Source organism: Pistacia vera, unplaced genomic scaffold (assembly GCF_008641045.1).
Source record: "Pistacia vera cultivar Batoury unplaced genomic scaffold, PisVer_v2 Contig46, whole genome shotgun sequence".
In the NCBI taxonomy this organism is placed as follows: domain Eukaryota; kingdom Viridiplantae; phylum Streptophyta; class Magnoliopsida; order Sapindales; family Anacardiaceae; genus Pistacia; species Pistacia vera.
In genome coordinates, this window is record NW_022196290.1 from 1,723,325 (window position 1) to 1,737,544 (window position 14,220).

General features: G+C 36.5%; 2 protein-coding genes across 3 annotated transcripts; both read right to left on the reverse strand.

Annotated features, from left to right (window-relative positions):
* Nucleotides 1-4,510: 4,510 nt before the first annotated feature.
* On the reverse strand, nt 4,511-7,400 carry LOC116145075 (DEAD-box ATP-dependent RNA helicase 20-like). The gene is made up of 6 exons (XM_031430518.1): nt 7,332-7,400; nt 6,489-6,581; nt 6,097-6,182; nt 5,765-5,991; nt 5,240-5,470; nt 4,511-4,884 (listed from the first exon to the last, which is right to left on the reverse strand). The coding sequence occupies exons 1-6, from the start codon at nt 7,398-7,400 to the stop codon at nt 4,826-4,828; spliced, it is 765 nt and encodes a 254-aa protein (XP_031286378.1). The 3' UTR covers nt 4,511-4,825.
* Nucleotides 7,401-7,911: 511 nt separating this feature from the next.
* Nucleotides 7,912-12,863, reverse strand: LOC116144957 (DEAD-box ATP-dependent RNA helicase 20). Of its 2 annotated transcripts, none has more exons than XM_031430406.1 (10): nt 12,586-12,863; nt 11,639-11,896; nt 10,755-10,934; nt 10,484-10,645; nt 10,142-10,296; nt 9,890-9,982; nt 9,498-9,583; nt 9,166-9,392; nt 8,641-8,871; nt 7,912-8,285 (listed from the first exon to the last, which is right to left on the reverse strand). In XM_031430406.1, the coding sequence occupies exons 2-10, from the start codon at nt 11,742-11,744 to the stop codon at nt 8,227-8,229; spliced, it is 1,299 nt and encodes a 432-aa protein (XP_031286266.1). In that variant the 5' UTR covers nt 11,745-11,896; nt 12,586-12,863; the 3' UTR covers nt 7,912-8,226. The 2 variants fall into 2 exon arrangements, with proteins under 2 accessions (XP_031286266.1, XP_031286265.1); XM_031430405.1 differs by having other exon boundaries at nt 11,639-11,904.
* Between the last annotated feature and the right edge of the window lie 1,357 nt (nt 12,864-14,220).

A 14,220-nucleotide genomic window follows, 5' to 3' on the forward strand; every position in this document is an offset into this window, starting at 1 on the left:
AAAAAAAACTTTTTGAAATTTAAAAATAATTTATCTAAAAAATTTTGGAATATGTTGATAATTTTATCTTTAGGGTTCATCTTTTTTGTGGAGATCCATCTTCTAAATTATCCATTGCAATAGTGGTCCTTTTTTCAAGAGAATTTGTGGGGTCTAAGCTTTATTTGTGTTGTAATCAAAGTGTCCGGACCAACTTACGTGCACTTCAATTAATTTTCGGAGGAGATTAGTACAGCAATCTATTACAACGACCCTCACTTAAATCACGGATGCACATATAAAAATCGAACCTGAGACCGTGCGTCCATCCATATTATCCCCAATTCGCTCTAACTATCTCCATCTGGGCTATCCACGGATGAGTGGAAAATAATCTCTTCAATATGGAATACCCAATTTCATATTTAATCCCCATTAATTTAGTCAAGAAACAAATCTGTAATCACTTTCTTTTCTTGTCATTTGAGTCCAAGAACAAGAAGAAATGTCCAAACTTGTGAGATTGATTATTTATTCCATTGACAAGTACCTAAAAAGCTTGAAATTATTGAATTGTAAACAAGTTTTACACGGCTATATAATGACCATAATCTATGAATTTAATAATGTTTTCACTATCTAATTACTTGATTAATAAATTGGGCTAAGACCTTTTCCTTGTGGTTACATACCAAACATATATATATATATATATATATATAAGATTAATAATTTAAAATGGTTGTTATAAAATTATAAATTGTCACCATTAGGGATATTATTTTTTCTTCAAATCAAAGTGTTCTTCTCTATTATATCTTCTATTCTAAGCTTTCTTTGAATGCATGCAAGAATTTGTTTAGATTGTTATGGGTTTCATGATCATCCCTTTGTTGTCCTTATCGTAATAATATCAATTCAATCAATTATAAAATTGGTTCATAGTTCATATCACAATCTAAGATGATTGATAAATTTATTTTTGTTACGGGTTTATTCCATATACCTTTGTAAAAGGCTTACGATCACGATTATTGTAAACAATGTTTCGAAAACCGGACTAGACCGTTCGGTCGAATCAGTTCGATCGGGAGCCGGCGGTATTTCTGGTCCGGTATCTCATAAAAATTGGCATTTACCGTTAAACCAGATTGAGCCGCGGTTGGATAGCCAGAATACTGCCGAGTCGCGGTCCAATCACAGCTCAATCCCGTCGGATTCCGACATCGTTCGACGGAGAAAACACCGCCATTCGATGTGATGGCATCTCCACGACCAAACCCATCCATTTTCAGTGGCCGTCGTCCAGCCTTCGTCGCTCGCCGTCCACCTAAAGTTTTCGCAACCGTCGGATTTCTTTTGTTGATTCTGGCGAGTTCCGGCGCCGATGGAACTCCCTAGCACCACCATCAAATTCGTCGGCACCTATACATCAAAAGCCCCATGGTTCCAACTTCGATTGGTTGTCGATCGTTGCTACCGCCAGCACTCATCAGTCTCTTCGCGCGACAGGGGTGTTTTAGATAGATTTCAAACCTTAAGGGAGTATTATAGGGGTGTTTTTGATGAATTTCAAACTTTCAAAGACTAAAAATAATTTTATGGAATACGGTCCAACCGATCGAGCCAACCGGTCAAACCGAAACCAGACCCTTGCATGGGTCATAATCCGGTCTGGTTTTTGGAACATTGATTGTAAATAGGTTTAATATCAATCTATCTTATAAAAGTGTATGAAAAAAATAATTCAGTTCTTTGTAACGAGTGACGGACACATCCGTAAATTTTGACTACTTATCCAAAGGCATAAAGTGTCTTAATCTATGATTAAGATATTCCACCAATCCTTTTATTTATTCCAAGTCTCAAACAAATTTCTGTCATTTGCAAATTGCAGCCAATCTTCTTTTAAAACTGTTAAACTCAATCTCCATTGGATTTCCACCAAAACCGAATTATTTGACTATGGCTTTCATCCCCTTTTGAGAATTGAAATTGACCCATAATAAAAAAACTATCTTAAAAAGTGGTTAGTGTACATTATTAATCTAACCATTTGTGATTAGATTACTTTAAAAAGAGTCAAGTATAATTATCCCTATTAGCTTTGGCAATAAAAGATTTGTATTACTATTAATCTAACATCCCGTACGAGGGCTCGAATCGAATTATAATACAGGTCTTGCGCTTTCTCGATTTAGTAAATACGGTTGAGTGAAGAATACTTGTATGAAATCTAAAAACAAATATACGTGCTTTGGACCTAAAATAGACAATATCTATCTGATTGTGCTCGAAATATTAGTAGTAAAGAGAATAGAGAGTTTACCGAGTGTTCTTGATATAATCTGTCTAAACTTTGCAATACAATTGAGGCCATGGTGCATAATTTGTTGACCTACCACTACCACATAAATTAACAAAAACATGCCCCCAAACAAGTTTAGAAGGTTCAACTTGTTAGACCAATTTAACTGGCATCAATGAATCCCTAATGCCGGTGCTGGTTGGGATGGGACCAAACCCATGTTCTTAACATGGGTGCACCTAGGTCAATGTTACAAGAGCTCTTTGGGTCTACCCCATGGGCTCACCGACCCACCTCTCCCTTCTTTGTGTTAAGGACACAACCCATGTAGCACCAAGTACAAAATTGCCTGCAAAAGGGTCTTGCTAGGACTTGAATCCTTCAGATTCTGTGACCCTTTGAAGCCAACTTAGGGTCCATCCTTGCCCTTTTTCCTCTTGGACCACCATTCCAAATGGGTCCAAGCTCTCATATGGTAGATTACCTTAGGTACCTTTCAATCTTTCAAAAGAGCATCCCTTTCACTATCATAAGACGATTGTTAAGAGCGTCGTAGAATCTAAACCCTGTTAAGCTTTTACAGATCTTATGACATAATGTACATTAATTTTTGCATAATCTTGCTCAAAAAATTTTTTAACCCACATGAATGATTTGATATTACTTGAGCTTATCACAAGAGATGGAATGATTTCATTATTGGAGCAAGCTAAGCTTCATATGGAGGATGAATATGACACCTCACCTTATCCATTGTAAAGAGCTAGCAAGTTCATGCTCTTCCTCCCAACACTATAGTTAGTAATACAGTGCTATCTTATGAGTTGCTACGTTAGTCTCCCTCAGAACGCACGTAAGTTGGTTCAGACATCTTGATTACCCAAAAAAAAAAAAAAATAAAAAATAAAAAATGTGGTATCTTAGTTGATTAACTTATTTGATTACTTATCAAATCTTGTATACAAATTGACGTCATAGGCGACTTAATACTATCCGGTATTAATCAACCTTACTTGTTCTCTTTTATCTTTCTTTCTTATTTTAACATTAAAGCATACAATAATACTAAATTTTGTTGATGATCGTATAAAGTGTGGCTAAATTCCAATTAGAGACGACACATACTTAATTTTTTTAACATATAAATGGAAAAAAAAGGTGGCTTAGTTAAAAAAACAAACAAATTGAGTTAGGTTCACATTATAAAATTGCCCACAAGCTTGCTAAGTGCAAATAGATAGATAGAAAGAAATGGGTTTCACTTTATCTTAATTTTGGGATTGGATTGCCACATATTCAATAAGGTCCTTAATGGGAGCCATATCCAAAACTCCTAGACATCATTGGTCCTACATGATAAAAACAATCTTTATTTTTGTTTCATGTTTTGAGCTTTTGTATCCAATCTATTGTTTTTCCTTATCTATTATCATCACCCATTTTGTTAAGGATGTTTTTGGGTTGAAATATTGCAAGCCTCTCCCCCTTTTGTGGTTATCACAAGAGCTTCAAACTAGAAGCCCCTACAATAAAGTGCTTTCAATAGTAATAACCCATAAGTGCTTCTCTAGAAAATATTAAAAATGCTTTTCTTGAAAGCAATTTACACCTCACAACTTATGTATCTCACCCTCGTACACACCATAGAAGTAGGGTGGTTTTGGGCTTTAGGCCCAATAGTGTGACCCCCATTGTTAAATGGGCTTTGCATCTATTTACGGTTTACACTGGGCCTAAATATTGATGATTATGGTACGAAGGAGGATGTAGCACCGCCGGAGGAGGCTGAGCTGCCAAGGGTGATGATGAAGAGAAGACATGCAGTAAGGATCGTGTGGCAAATGTGCCATCTTGGTCAATGAACAGCTCTGATGGACTCTACAGATTTCGGGATTATCGGCAAGTGATCCAATTTGATATCGACAACAGTAACGGTAACGATAATTTAACGCCTCGATGAATAACGGTAATATCCCATTAACGGCACCATCTTTCTTGTAACAGCAACACTAAGTGTGAAAGTCCTAATCGATGAGCATAATTTGTCATAAGTCGGATGCTTACCAACTATCAATGCAGAACTGAACCTCAAATTTTGTGTGAAACAAATCATATGCCTGACCACTCAACTAAGTAACCAACTCCTCACTACCATCATTTTTGTTTTCTATAATGCATGCCAGATACGTTCATAAAGAGAAAATAATCTTTATGGCAATCAAATAGAAACTGAGAAACTAGTTTGATTATAAGAGTCAAGATTCTTTGATGAACAAAAACTGCTCTTTCAGCAAATGTTGTGTACAGAGAGTTTGACAGTTTATATTACAGAATCTAGTAGTAACACTAATGGCCTCTGATTCTACAAGGCAGTGATACCAATAAAACAGTAATTGGGAAAAAAGAAAACAGTTAAATATTAAGAACAATAACACCTAAAATCTATCCTCTAAACATACAAGTTTTCCCTCATCTGCAAGTTGAGATGGCCGCCGTTTCTTTGTATTGGAGACCAAGCTCACAGTCCCCCTTCATAAATTAGTTCCATGAGCGACCACCACTGTAACCTCTACCACGGTCTCGGAAACCCCCATGTCCTGCTTCCGTAAAGAACATAAAGAAGAAGATTTTAGTAACTAAGAAATCATAGGTAAACATCATAGCACAAGTGTCAAAAGTGACCAATTCATGGATTGGATTAATCATCCATAATTCTACACCAAAAATCTTTCCCCTCAAATGGAGCCACTAGAGAAAGCACCAGCCATCATCACAGGAAGCAAATATTAAAGCACTGTAAACTCATTTGAGTACTTATACAGAACAATGGCCATGACTGCAGAATGTCAATCTAGTCGGGTTTATACTTCAAGTTCGACCAAAAACACTGAAAAAATTTAACCTCCATTGGTTATGCATGCATTGTAACAAAAAATTCACTTGTCAACTGACCTGATGGAGGAGGTGGACCACGACCCATAGCTGCCAATTCAGGACTGACCTTCTGTCCAGCCTCTTCGAGTATGGTAATCAGTTCCTTGGCAAACCTAGCATTTGCAGCTGTGAAGAAAGTGTAGGCTGTTCCTTTTGCCCCAGCTCTTCCAGTTCGACCAATGCGATGAACATAATCCTCAAGAGATCCCGGAAAGTCATAATTTATCACATATTTTACATCCTTGACATCTGCCACAAACCAGAACAATAAGGAATGCAGATGTTATAGCTGGTCACCCAAGAGCACACACAAAGCAACATTGAAGCCTAGTTTTACTGGACTGATTGAGAAATATGTGGAGGCCATCCAATAAGATACAAGAAAGCTTGAACAATGGCACAAAAGATGAAGATGGTAAGTTTTTCTTTCAACAAAGTAATGTTGATTGTTATCCCAACTTCATAGTCAAGTTAAATTAAGCGTCCAATAGTAAGATAAAGAACCCCCATACAGTAGCACAATGACGCATACACGGTACATACCTAAACCACGAGCCGCAACATCTGTTGCAGTCATTATTGGACTCTTCCCAGCTTTAAACTCTGAGAGGACCCAATCCCTTTCTGCTTGACTTTTATCCCCATGAATTGAGAGAGCAGGCCATCCATCCATGCGAAGCTGCCGGGTAATTTGGTCACAACCTTTCTTAGTATCCATGAAAATCAGTATTCGGCTACCATCCATGATGTCCTCCAGCAACTTTACCAATCTGGAATATACGATAGATCATTCAGAAAATGTAAAAAGCCCCCTATGATATACAAGTGACGAAAGGAGAAAAATCCCATAAGAACAAAAATCAAGGGTACCATACTTGTTATATTTCTGGTTCTCAGAAACAATGTCAACATGTTGGCGTATTGCATGGTTAGCTTTTAAGTCTTGTGAACCAATAATCACCTGAGGTAAACCAAAGGAAAGACAAATAAGTAAGAGCTCTTCCCCAACAATTAAGCCGGAATTCCAAAAAAGCAACAGTCGTGAAAAATAATCACTACTTAACAAGATCATGTAGAATAGACATGATCATTATCTCTTAGAAAAGGCCTAAATACCTCAAAACTAAAAGTCCCATAACAAAAGAGATGGTATATCATGACTGAAAGTGCATTGAATGTAAAATATAATTTGAAAAACCCTTTAACAGAAGATGTTTCGGAAAAACAGAAGCCCATTGAATACTACTGGAGTTGCAATGTATCTTACTTTGTAAGGGTTGTAAAGGAACTGCCTAGCAAGTTGCTCAACCTCCTTAGGCCAAGTGGCACTCCAATATAATGTTTGACGATCTGGGCGAATCTGTGCAGAGGGAAACATCAGATTAACACTAGTTGATTAACTTATTTGATTACTTATCAAATCTTGTATACAAATTGACGTCATAGGCGACTTAATACTATCCGGTATTAATCAACCTTACTTGTTCTCTTTTATCTTTCTTTCTTATTTTAACGTTAAAGCATACAATAATACTAAATTTTGTTGAGGATCGTATAAAGTGTAGCCAAATTCCAATTAGAGACGACACATACTTTAATTTTTTAACATATAAATGGAAAAAAAAGGTGGCTTAGTTAAAAAAACAAACAAATTGAGTTAGGTTCACATTATAAAATTGCCCACAAGCTTGCCAAGTGCAAATAGATAGATAGAAAGAAATGGGTTTCACTTTATCTTAATTTTGGGATTGGATTGCCACATATTCAATAAGGTCCTTAATGGGAGCCATATCCAAAACTCCTAGACATAATTGGTCCTACATGATAAAAACAATCTTTATTTTTGTTTCATGTTTTGAGCTTTTGTATCCAATCTATTGTTTTTCCTTATCTATTATCATCACCCATTTTGTTAAGGATGTTTTTGGGTTGAAATATTGCAAGCCTCTCCCCCTTTTGTGGTTATCACAAGAGCTTCAAACTAGAAGCCCCTACAATAAAGTGCTTTCAATAGTAATAACCCATAAGTGCTTCTCTAGAAAATATTAAAAATGCTTTTCTTGAAAGCAATTTACACCTCACAACTTATGTATCTCACCCTCGTACACACCATAGAAGTAGGGTGGTTTTGGGCTTTAGGCCCAATAGTGTGACCCCCATTGTTAAATGGGCTTTGCATCTATTTACGGTTTGCACTGGGCCTAAATATTGATGATTATGGTACGAAGGAGGATGTAGCACCGCCGGAGGAGGCTGAGCTGCCAAGGGTGATGATGAAGAGAAGACATGCAGTAAGGATCGTGTGGCAAATGTGCCATCTTGGTCAATGAACAGCTCTGATGGACTCTACAGATTTCGGGATTATCGGCAAGTGATCCAATTTGATATCGACAACAGTAACGGTAACGATAATTTAACGCCTCGATGAATAATGGTAATATCCCATTAACGGCACCATCTTTCTTGTAACAGCAACACTAAGTGTGAAAGTCCTAATCGATGAGCATAATTTGTCATAAGTCGGATGCTTACCAACTATCAATGCAGAACTGAACCTCAAATTTTGTGTGAACAAATCATATGCCTGACCACTCAACTAAGTAACCAACTCCTCACTACCATCATTTTTGTTTTCTATAATGCATGCCAGATACGTTCATAAAGAGAAAATAATCTTTATGGCAATCAAATAGAAACTGAGAAACTAGTTTGATTATAAGAGTCAAGATTCTTTGATGAACAAAAACTGCTCTTTCAGCAAATGTTGTGTACAGAGAGTTTGACAGTTTATATTACAGAATCTAGTAGTAACACTAATGGCCTCTGATTCTACAAGGCAGTGATACCAATAAAACAGTAATTGGGAAAAAAGAAAACAGTTAAATATTAAGAACAATAACACCTAAAATCTATCCTCTAAACATACAAGTTTTCCCTCATCTGCAAGTTGAGATGGCCGCCGTTTCTTTGTATTGGAGACCAAGCTCACAGTCCCCCTTCATAAATTAGTTCCATGAGCGACCACCACTGTAACCTCTACCACGGTCTCGGAAACCCCCATGTCCTGCTTCCTTAAAGAACATAAAGAAGAAGATTTTAGTAACTAAGAAATCATAGGTAAACATCATAGCACAAGTGTCAAAAGTGACCAATTCATGGATTGGATTAATCATCCATAATTCTACACCAAAAATCTTTCCCCTCAAATGGAGCCACTAGAGAAAGCACCAGCCATCATCAGAGGAAGCAAATATTAAAGCACTGTAAACTCATTTGAGTACTTATACAGAACAATGGCCATGACTGCAGAATGTCAATCTAGTCGGGTTTATACTTCAAGTTCGACCAAAAACACTGAAAAAATTTAACCTCCATTGGTTATGCATGCATTGTAACAAAAAATTCACTTGTCAACTGACCTGATGGAGGAGGTGGACCACGACCCATAGCTGCCAATTCAGGACTGACCTTCTGTCCAGCCTCTTCGAGTATGGTAATCAGTTCCTTGGCAAACCTAGCATTTGCAGCTGTGAAGAAAGTGTAAGCTGTTCCTTTTGCCCCAGCTCTTCCAGTTCGACCAATGCGATGAACATAATCCTCAAGAGATCCCGGAAAGTCATAATTTATCACATATTTTACATCCTTGACATCTGCCACAAACCAGAACAATAAGGAATGCAGATGTTATAGCTGGTCACCCAAGAGCACACACAAAGCAACATTGAAGCCTAGTTTTACTGGACTGATTGAGAAATATGTGGAGGCCATCCAATAAGATACAAGAAAGCTTGAACAATGGCACAAAAGATGAAGATGGTAAGTTTTTCTTTCAACAAAGTAATGTTGATTGTTATCCCAACTTCATAGTCAAGTTAAATTAAGCGTCCAATAGTAAGATAAAGAACCCCCATACAGTAGCACAATGACGCATACACGGTACATACCTAAACCACGAGCCGCAACATCTGTTGCAGTCATTATTGGACTCTTCCCAGCTTTAAACTCTGAGAGGACCCAATCCCTTTCTGCTTGACTTTTATCCCCATGAATTGAGAGAGCAGGCCATCCATCCATGCGAAGCTGCCGGGTAATTTGGTCACAACCTTTCTTAGTATCCATGAAAATCAGTATTCGGCTACCATCCATGATGTCCTCCAGCAACTTTACCAATCTGGAATATACGATAGATCATTCAGAAAATGTAAAAAGCCCCCTATGATATACAAGTGACGAAAGGAGAAAAATCCCATAAGAACAAAAATCAAGGGTACCATACTTGTTATATTTCTGGTTCTCAGAAACAATGTCAACATGTTGGCGTATTGCATGGTTAGCTTTTAAGTCTTGTGAACCAATAATCACCTGAGGTAAACCAAAGGAAAGACAAATAAGTAAGAGCTCTTCCCCAACAATTAAGCCGGAATTCCAAAAAAGCAACAGTCGTGAAAAATAATCACTACTTAACAAGATCATGTAGAATAGACATGATTATTATCTCTTAGAAAAGGCCTAAATACCTCAAAACTAAAAGTCCCATAACAAAAGAGATGGTATATCATGATTGAAAGTGCATTGATGGTAAAATATAATTTGAAAAACCCTTTAACAGAAGATGTTTCAGAAAAACAGAAGCCCATTGAATACTACTGGAGTTGTGATGTATCTTACTTTGTAAGGGTTGTAAAGGAACTGCCTAGCAAGTTGCTCAACCTCCTTAGGCCAAGTGGCACTCCAATATAATGTTTGACGATCTGGGCGGATCTGTGCGGAGGGAAACATCAGATTAATATCCATACAAAAAACAGGATGCGCAAGGGAAAATAGATGAAGAAGATTGGAAAATATGTCCATGACAGACATCACAACATACTTAAACAGATGATTATAGGGAAGAAAATCTTAGGATGAAAAAGACAAAACCTGTGAAACAATCTTCCGTATTTGAGGCTCAAACCCCATGTCCAGCATCCGATCAGCCTCATCCAAAACAAGGTAAGTTACCCTTCGCAAATTTGTATTGTGCGACTCCAACATATCAATCAACCTCCCAGGTGTAGCGATGACAATTTCAACACCTGAGCCAAAAAATCAATATAATAATGTATCAACACCCCACAACCATCCCACCAAGTGTAAGAACTACAATAGACGATAACTCATGCATGAAATTTTAATAAGATGTCATCTTAAACTTAATTAAAATGCATTAAGGGATATAATGCAAGAAAGTTTCAACATAAATACAATAACGAAGTCATCTACCTTTCTGGAGATCACGCACTTGAGGTCCCTTGGGAACCCCACCATAGATACAGGTACTTTTAATCCGTGATGATGCACCAAATTTAGTAGCTTCTTGTTGTATTTGAACAGCAAGTTCACGTGTTGGAGCTAAAACTAGAACAATTGGGCCATCTCCTGGAGCTGAAAATATAGAGAAAATAACCCTATTTATGACAACCCAATGAACAAAACGTGAAAGGAAATAAAAGCATATCGAGGTATTTTCACATCTCAGATATTACAAATTTACCTAAAAATGGCTGGGCATTAACATGGACAATTGCGGGCAAAAGATAGGCAATTGTCTTTCCAGAGCCTGTTTCAGCAATTCCAATAAGATCACGACCCTTCAAAGCCATGGGCCATCCTTGAGATTGTATAGCTGTTGGCTCAACAAAGCCAGCTTTTGTAATTTCTTGCATTACATAATCTGCAGTCAAGTAGGTGCACTGCAATGAAAAGTCTTGAAGAAAACAATTCTTTTATCCGACAGAGAAACTTTTCAACAATTAAAGCTAACTAACTTCTTCTATTACTATTGACTAAATTCAAACTTAATCGTTATATGCACTTGGAGTTATCATTTTATTTTTATATACTATGAAATATAGATCATGTATAATGTTGCAATCAGAAATCACAAATACACTTTTATTAGTGGAATGTCAAGAAGACCACTAAAAGTGAAATTTTCCATTAATAGCTACTACCAACCAAAACATAACTTCGAATTCATAAACAAGGAATCGACTATATTCTGTTCATCAAAGGTGTGAAAAAGTGCATCTGAACTGCTACTCGTGTAACATGTACCAGTCACATGCATTAGTGTTGCATTTACAAATGAATAAATAAACCTAGCGTGTTTGCCTATAGAGTAAAGAGAGTAAAGAAAGCCATGATCAATAATCACATACTGAACACTAGAATCACAGCTCATGCCATGAAAAAACGTGCCAGCTAATTTTAACTTCCCACTTATTTTATAAACAATTTGCAGATACAATTATTAATGAGGACTCTCCCGTGCACTTCTTCCTAACTCTTGCATAAACAAAGAGAAAAAAAAGATACATGTAAAAAAAAAGAAAAAAAAGAAAAAAAAAGAATTTCTCAACATCAAACAAAAGGTACCTGGAAACCCCACGTCACGGAAACTCTTGACAGGTTTTGGAACATCACGGCCTTCAATTGTAATTTCCCTCTGTTTTCGATACTCCTCCACATCCCTCTCTGACATTGCAGCCACTGACGGTGACTCGACATAGAAATTCTTCTCAAAAGGAGTCAATCCATCCAAATCTAACTTCCTTGGTGGCTCGGCACTATCATATTCCCTCTTGCTTGATGAGGATCGCACTGAACTGCCATAGCCCGAAGACCCACCAAACCCTGAATCACTAAAAAAACACAACATTCACAAACAATAAATAAAAACCATAAACAGATAGGTATCTGAAGTTTAACAAAGACAATATTCTTGTAATATTAACCAAGATTTGTTTCCCAACAATTCCGAGTTTTGCTGAAGGCAATTAAGATAACACACATAGGAAATTCGTTTCAGTTAATTTATGCTCCATAATGTATCAATTTTGTAATGCTCAACTTTAGTGTTCTTTATGATTAAAAATGCACAAGAAGCGCTTTCCCCAAAAAGCATGTTTTAAATCAAAAAAGTACTTGAACTGCTTCTTGCCAAATCACTGCCTAGATACTTTCTCGGAAAGCTCTTACAACTGCTTTCGTAAAATCCATTTTTAACCAAAAACACTGAAAAAAACATTACAAAAACACTCCCACACCCATCCAAACTCTAGCTGTAAAAGGAAGAAAAAAAGAGAGAAATACAGAATTTCCTTAATGCGCAAATCACAATTAAAATCTAATCTTTCAACAAAATTAACCGAATTCCACAACTGGGTCACAAATTAACACTCGAATCCACCGAAGCTAATTCAACATTCAAATTTTGTTCACCCTGGGTACATTTTTAGAAATAAAACCCTAACCAAAACCCATTATCACTAGAAAACCTTCATATAAAACAGTTGCAAACAGAGAGAGAATAAAAGGGTTACCTTCGACGGTCACGATAAGAGCTGGAGTCCGACGAGCGGCTGTCGTAGCGGCTCATGACGTGTCTCTCTGAGTTTGCGCTACGCCGAGTGAAATATTCAGCTGTAATTATTCAAAAACCAAAAATAAAAAAATAAAAAAATCTGAGTTTGATTTTATACAGGTTTTTGAGTGAAGAGTTGGTTCCGGAAGAGAGTTTTGTGAGAGTGAGGAAGTGAAAATAATGAATGCGGGACGAAGAAGGAACAAAGTCGTTGTTTTAGGGTGCCTGCTGTCGTAGGACAAGTGTAGAATAATCTTATTAAAAACGAAACTGTGGGAGTTATTTAATAGTATTGGACCTTTTAGGGGTTCACAAAAATTATGTAACAATGGGGTTAAAGTGGTAAATAAATATTTAGGGGTCTAGAAGATATTTATCTACCAAACGTGGTATTATTTTTTAAACCCTAATACTTTTGATAATACGTAAAATACTTTTGGATTATTGATTATTTGTTTTTAGGTAATTGAGGTATTCAGACCCACATTAGAGTCTGCCTAATCCTCAGGGTTACGAATCACCCTACAAACCTAATGAACCAATGTAATTGCACAAATGTGGTAGGTACCTCTCAAAGACTCGAACACATGACTCGCTGGATATAGTTAACCGTAATGGCTAAAAGGTTTGCCATCTAGCAACAAGGGGAGAGGTTGTTTTGGATTACTTGATACTAAGGAAAGATGAATAGGTGTCTAAAAATGTTTATTCTTCAAAATGTTGATGATATCTTGTGAAATCTTAAAACTTAGGATAATATAATAAAACACTTTAATGATCTTTAGAATATTATGTAACAATAGGTTTAGGTGTTAAATGATATTATGAAAAGAATAGTGTTATAAAAGATATTTATCTTCAGAATGTGAATAATATCTCATATAACATTGGTTGGACAATTTCATAAAACACTTTACCGGTTAAGTTATTGAGTAACGTTACACCTATAAACTCTTCTTATAATTTTTTTTTCACAACTTCAATGTGGTAACTCGCAATTGATTAGCCATAATTTATCAGGTGAANTATATATATATATATTTCAAAAAAAAATTCGAAATTTTATTTTTAGAGTCATTTCCAAATGAAATGTGTAATTTGAAAAATATTTAAAACTCTACTCATTTGATAGAGCTATCGTGCAAATCCATTTGATTCTACTATCAGTGGAGGAACAAGTCTGCAACCTTGAAGAGTCTGCTCAAATATCTGACCTACTTTCAACAGTTTCCCTGTATACATTCAAATAGAATCAAGGTATCATTGGTTTCATGAGTAATGCTACAGACACTGAAATTTTACACCGAATTTTTGTACCAAAGGACACAGTAACCAATCAGTGACGACCACACTGGAGTTTTTCATGAATGAATGGTCGTCCAATATTTATGAATGCCCGCCCATATTTAATGGACTCCCGTTCTTATTGTATGAACGGGTGTCCATTTACTACAGATGCCTATCCAAAAAATTTTAAAAGAAAAATAATGGACGTCTGTCCATCTTATATGGACGAGAGTCCATTTACTATGGACGGGAGTCCACATAAAATGGACGCTCGTCCATACTTAAAGAAGCCTCCCTCAACTTCTTT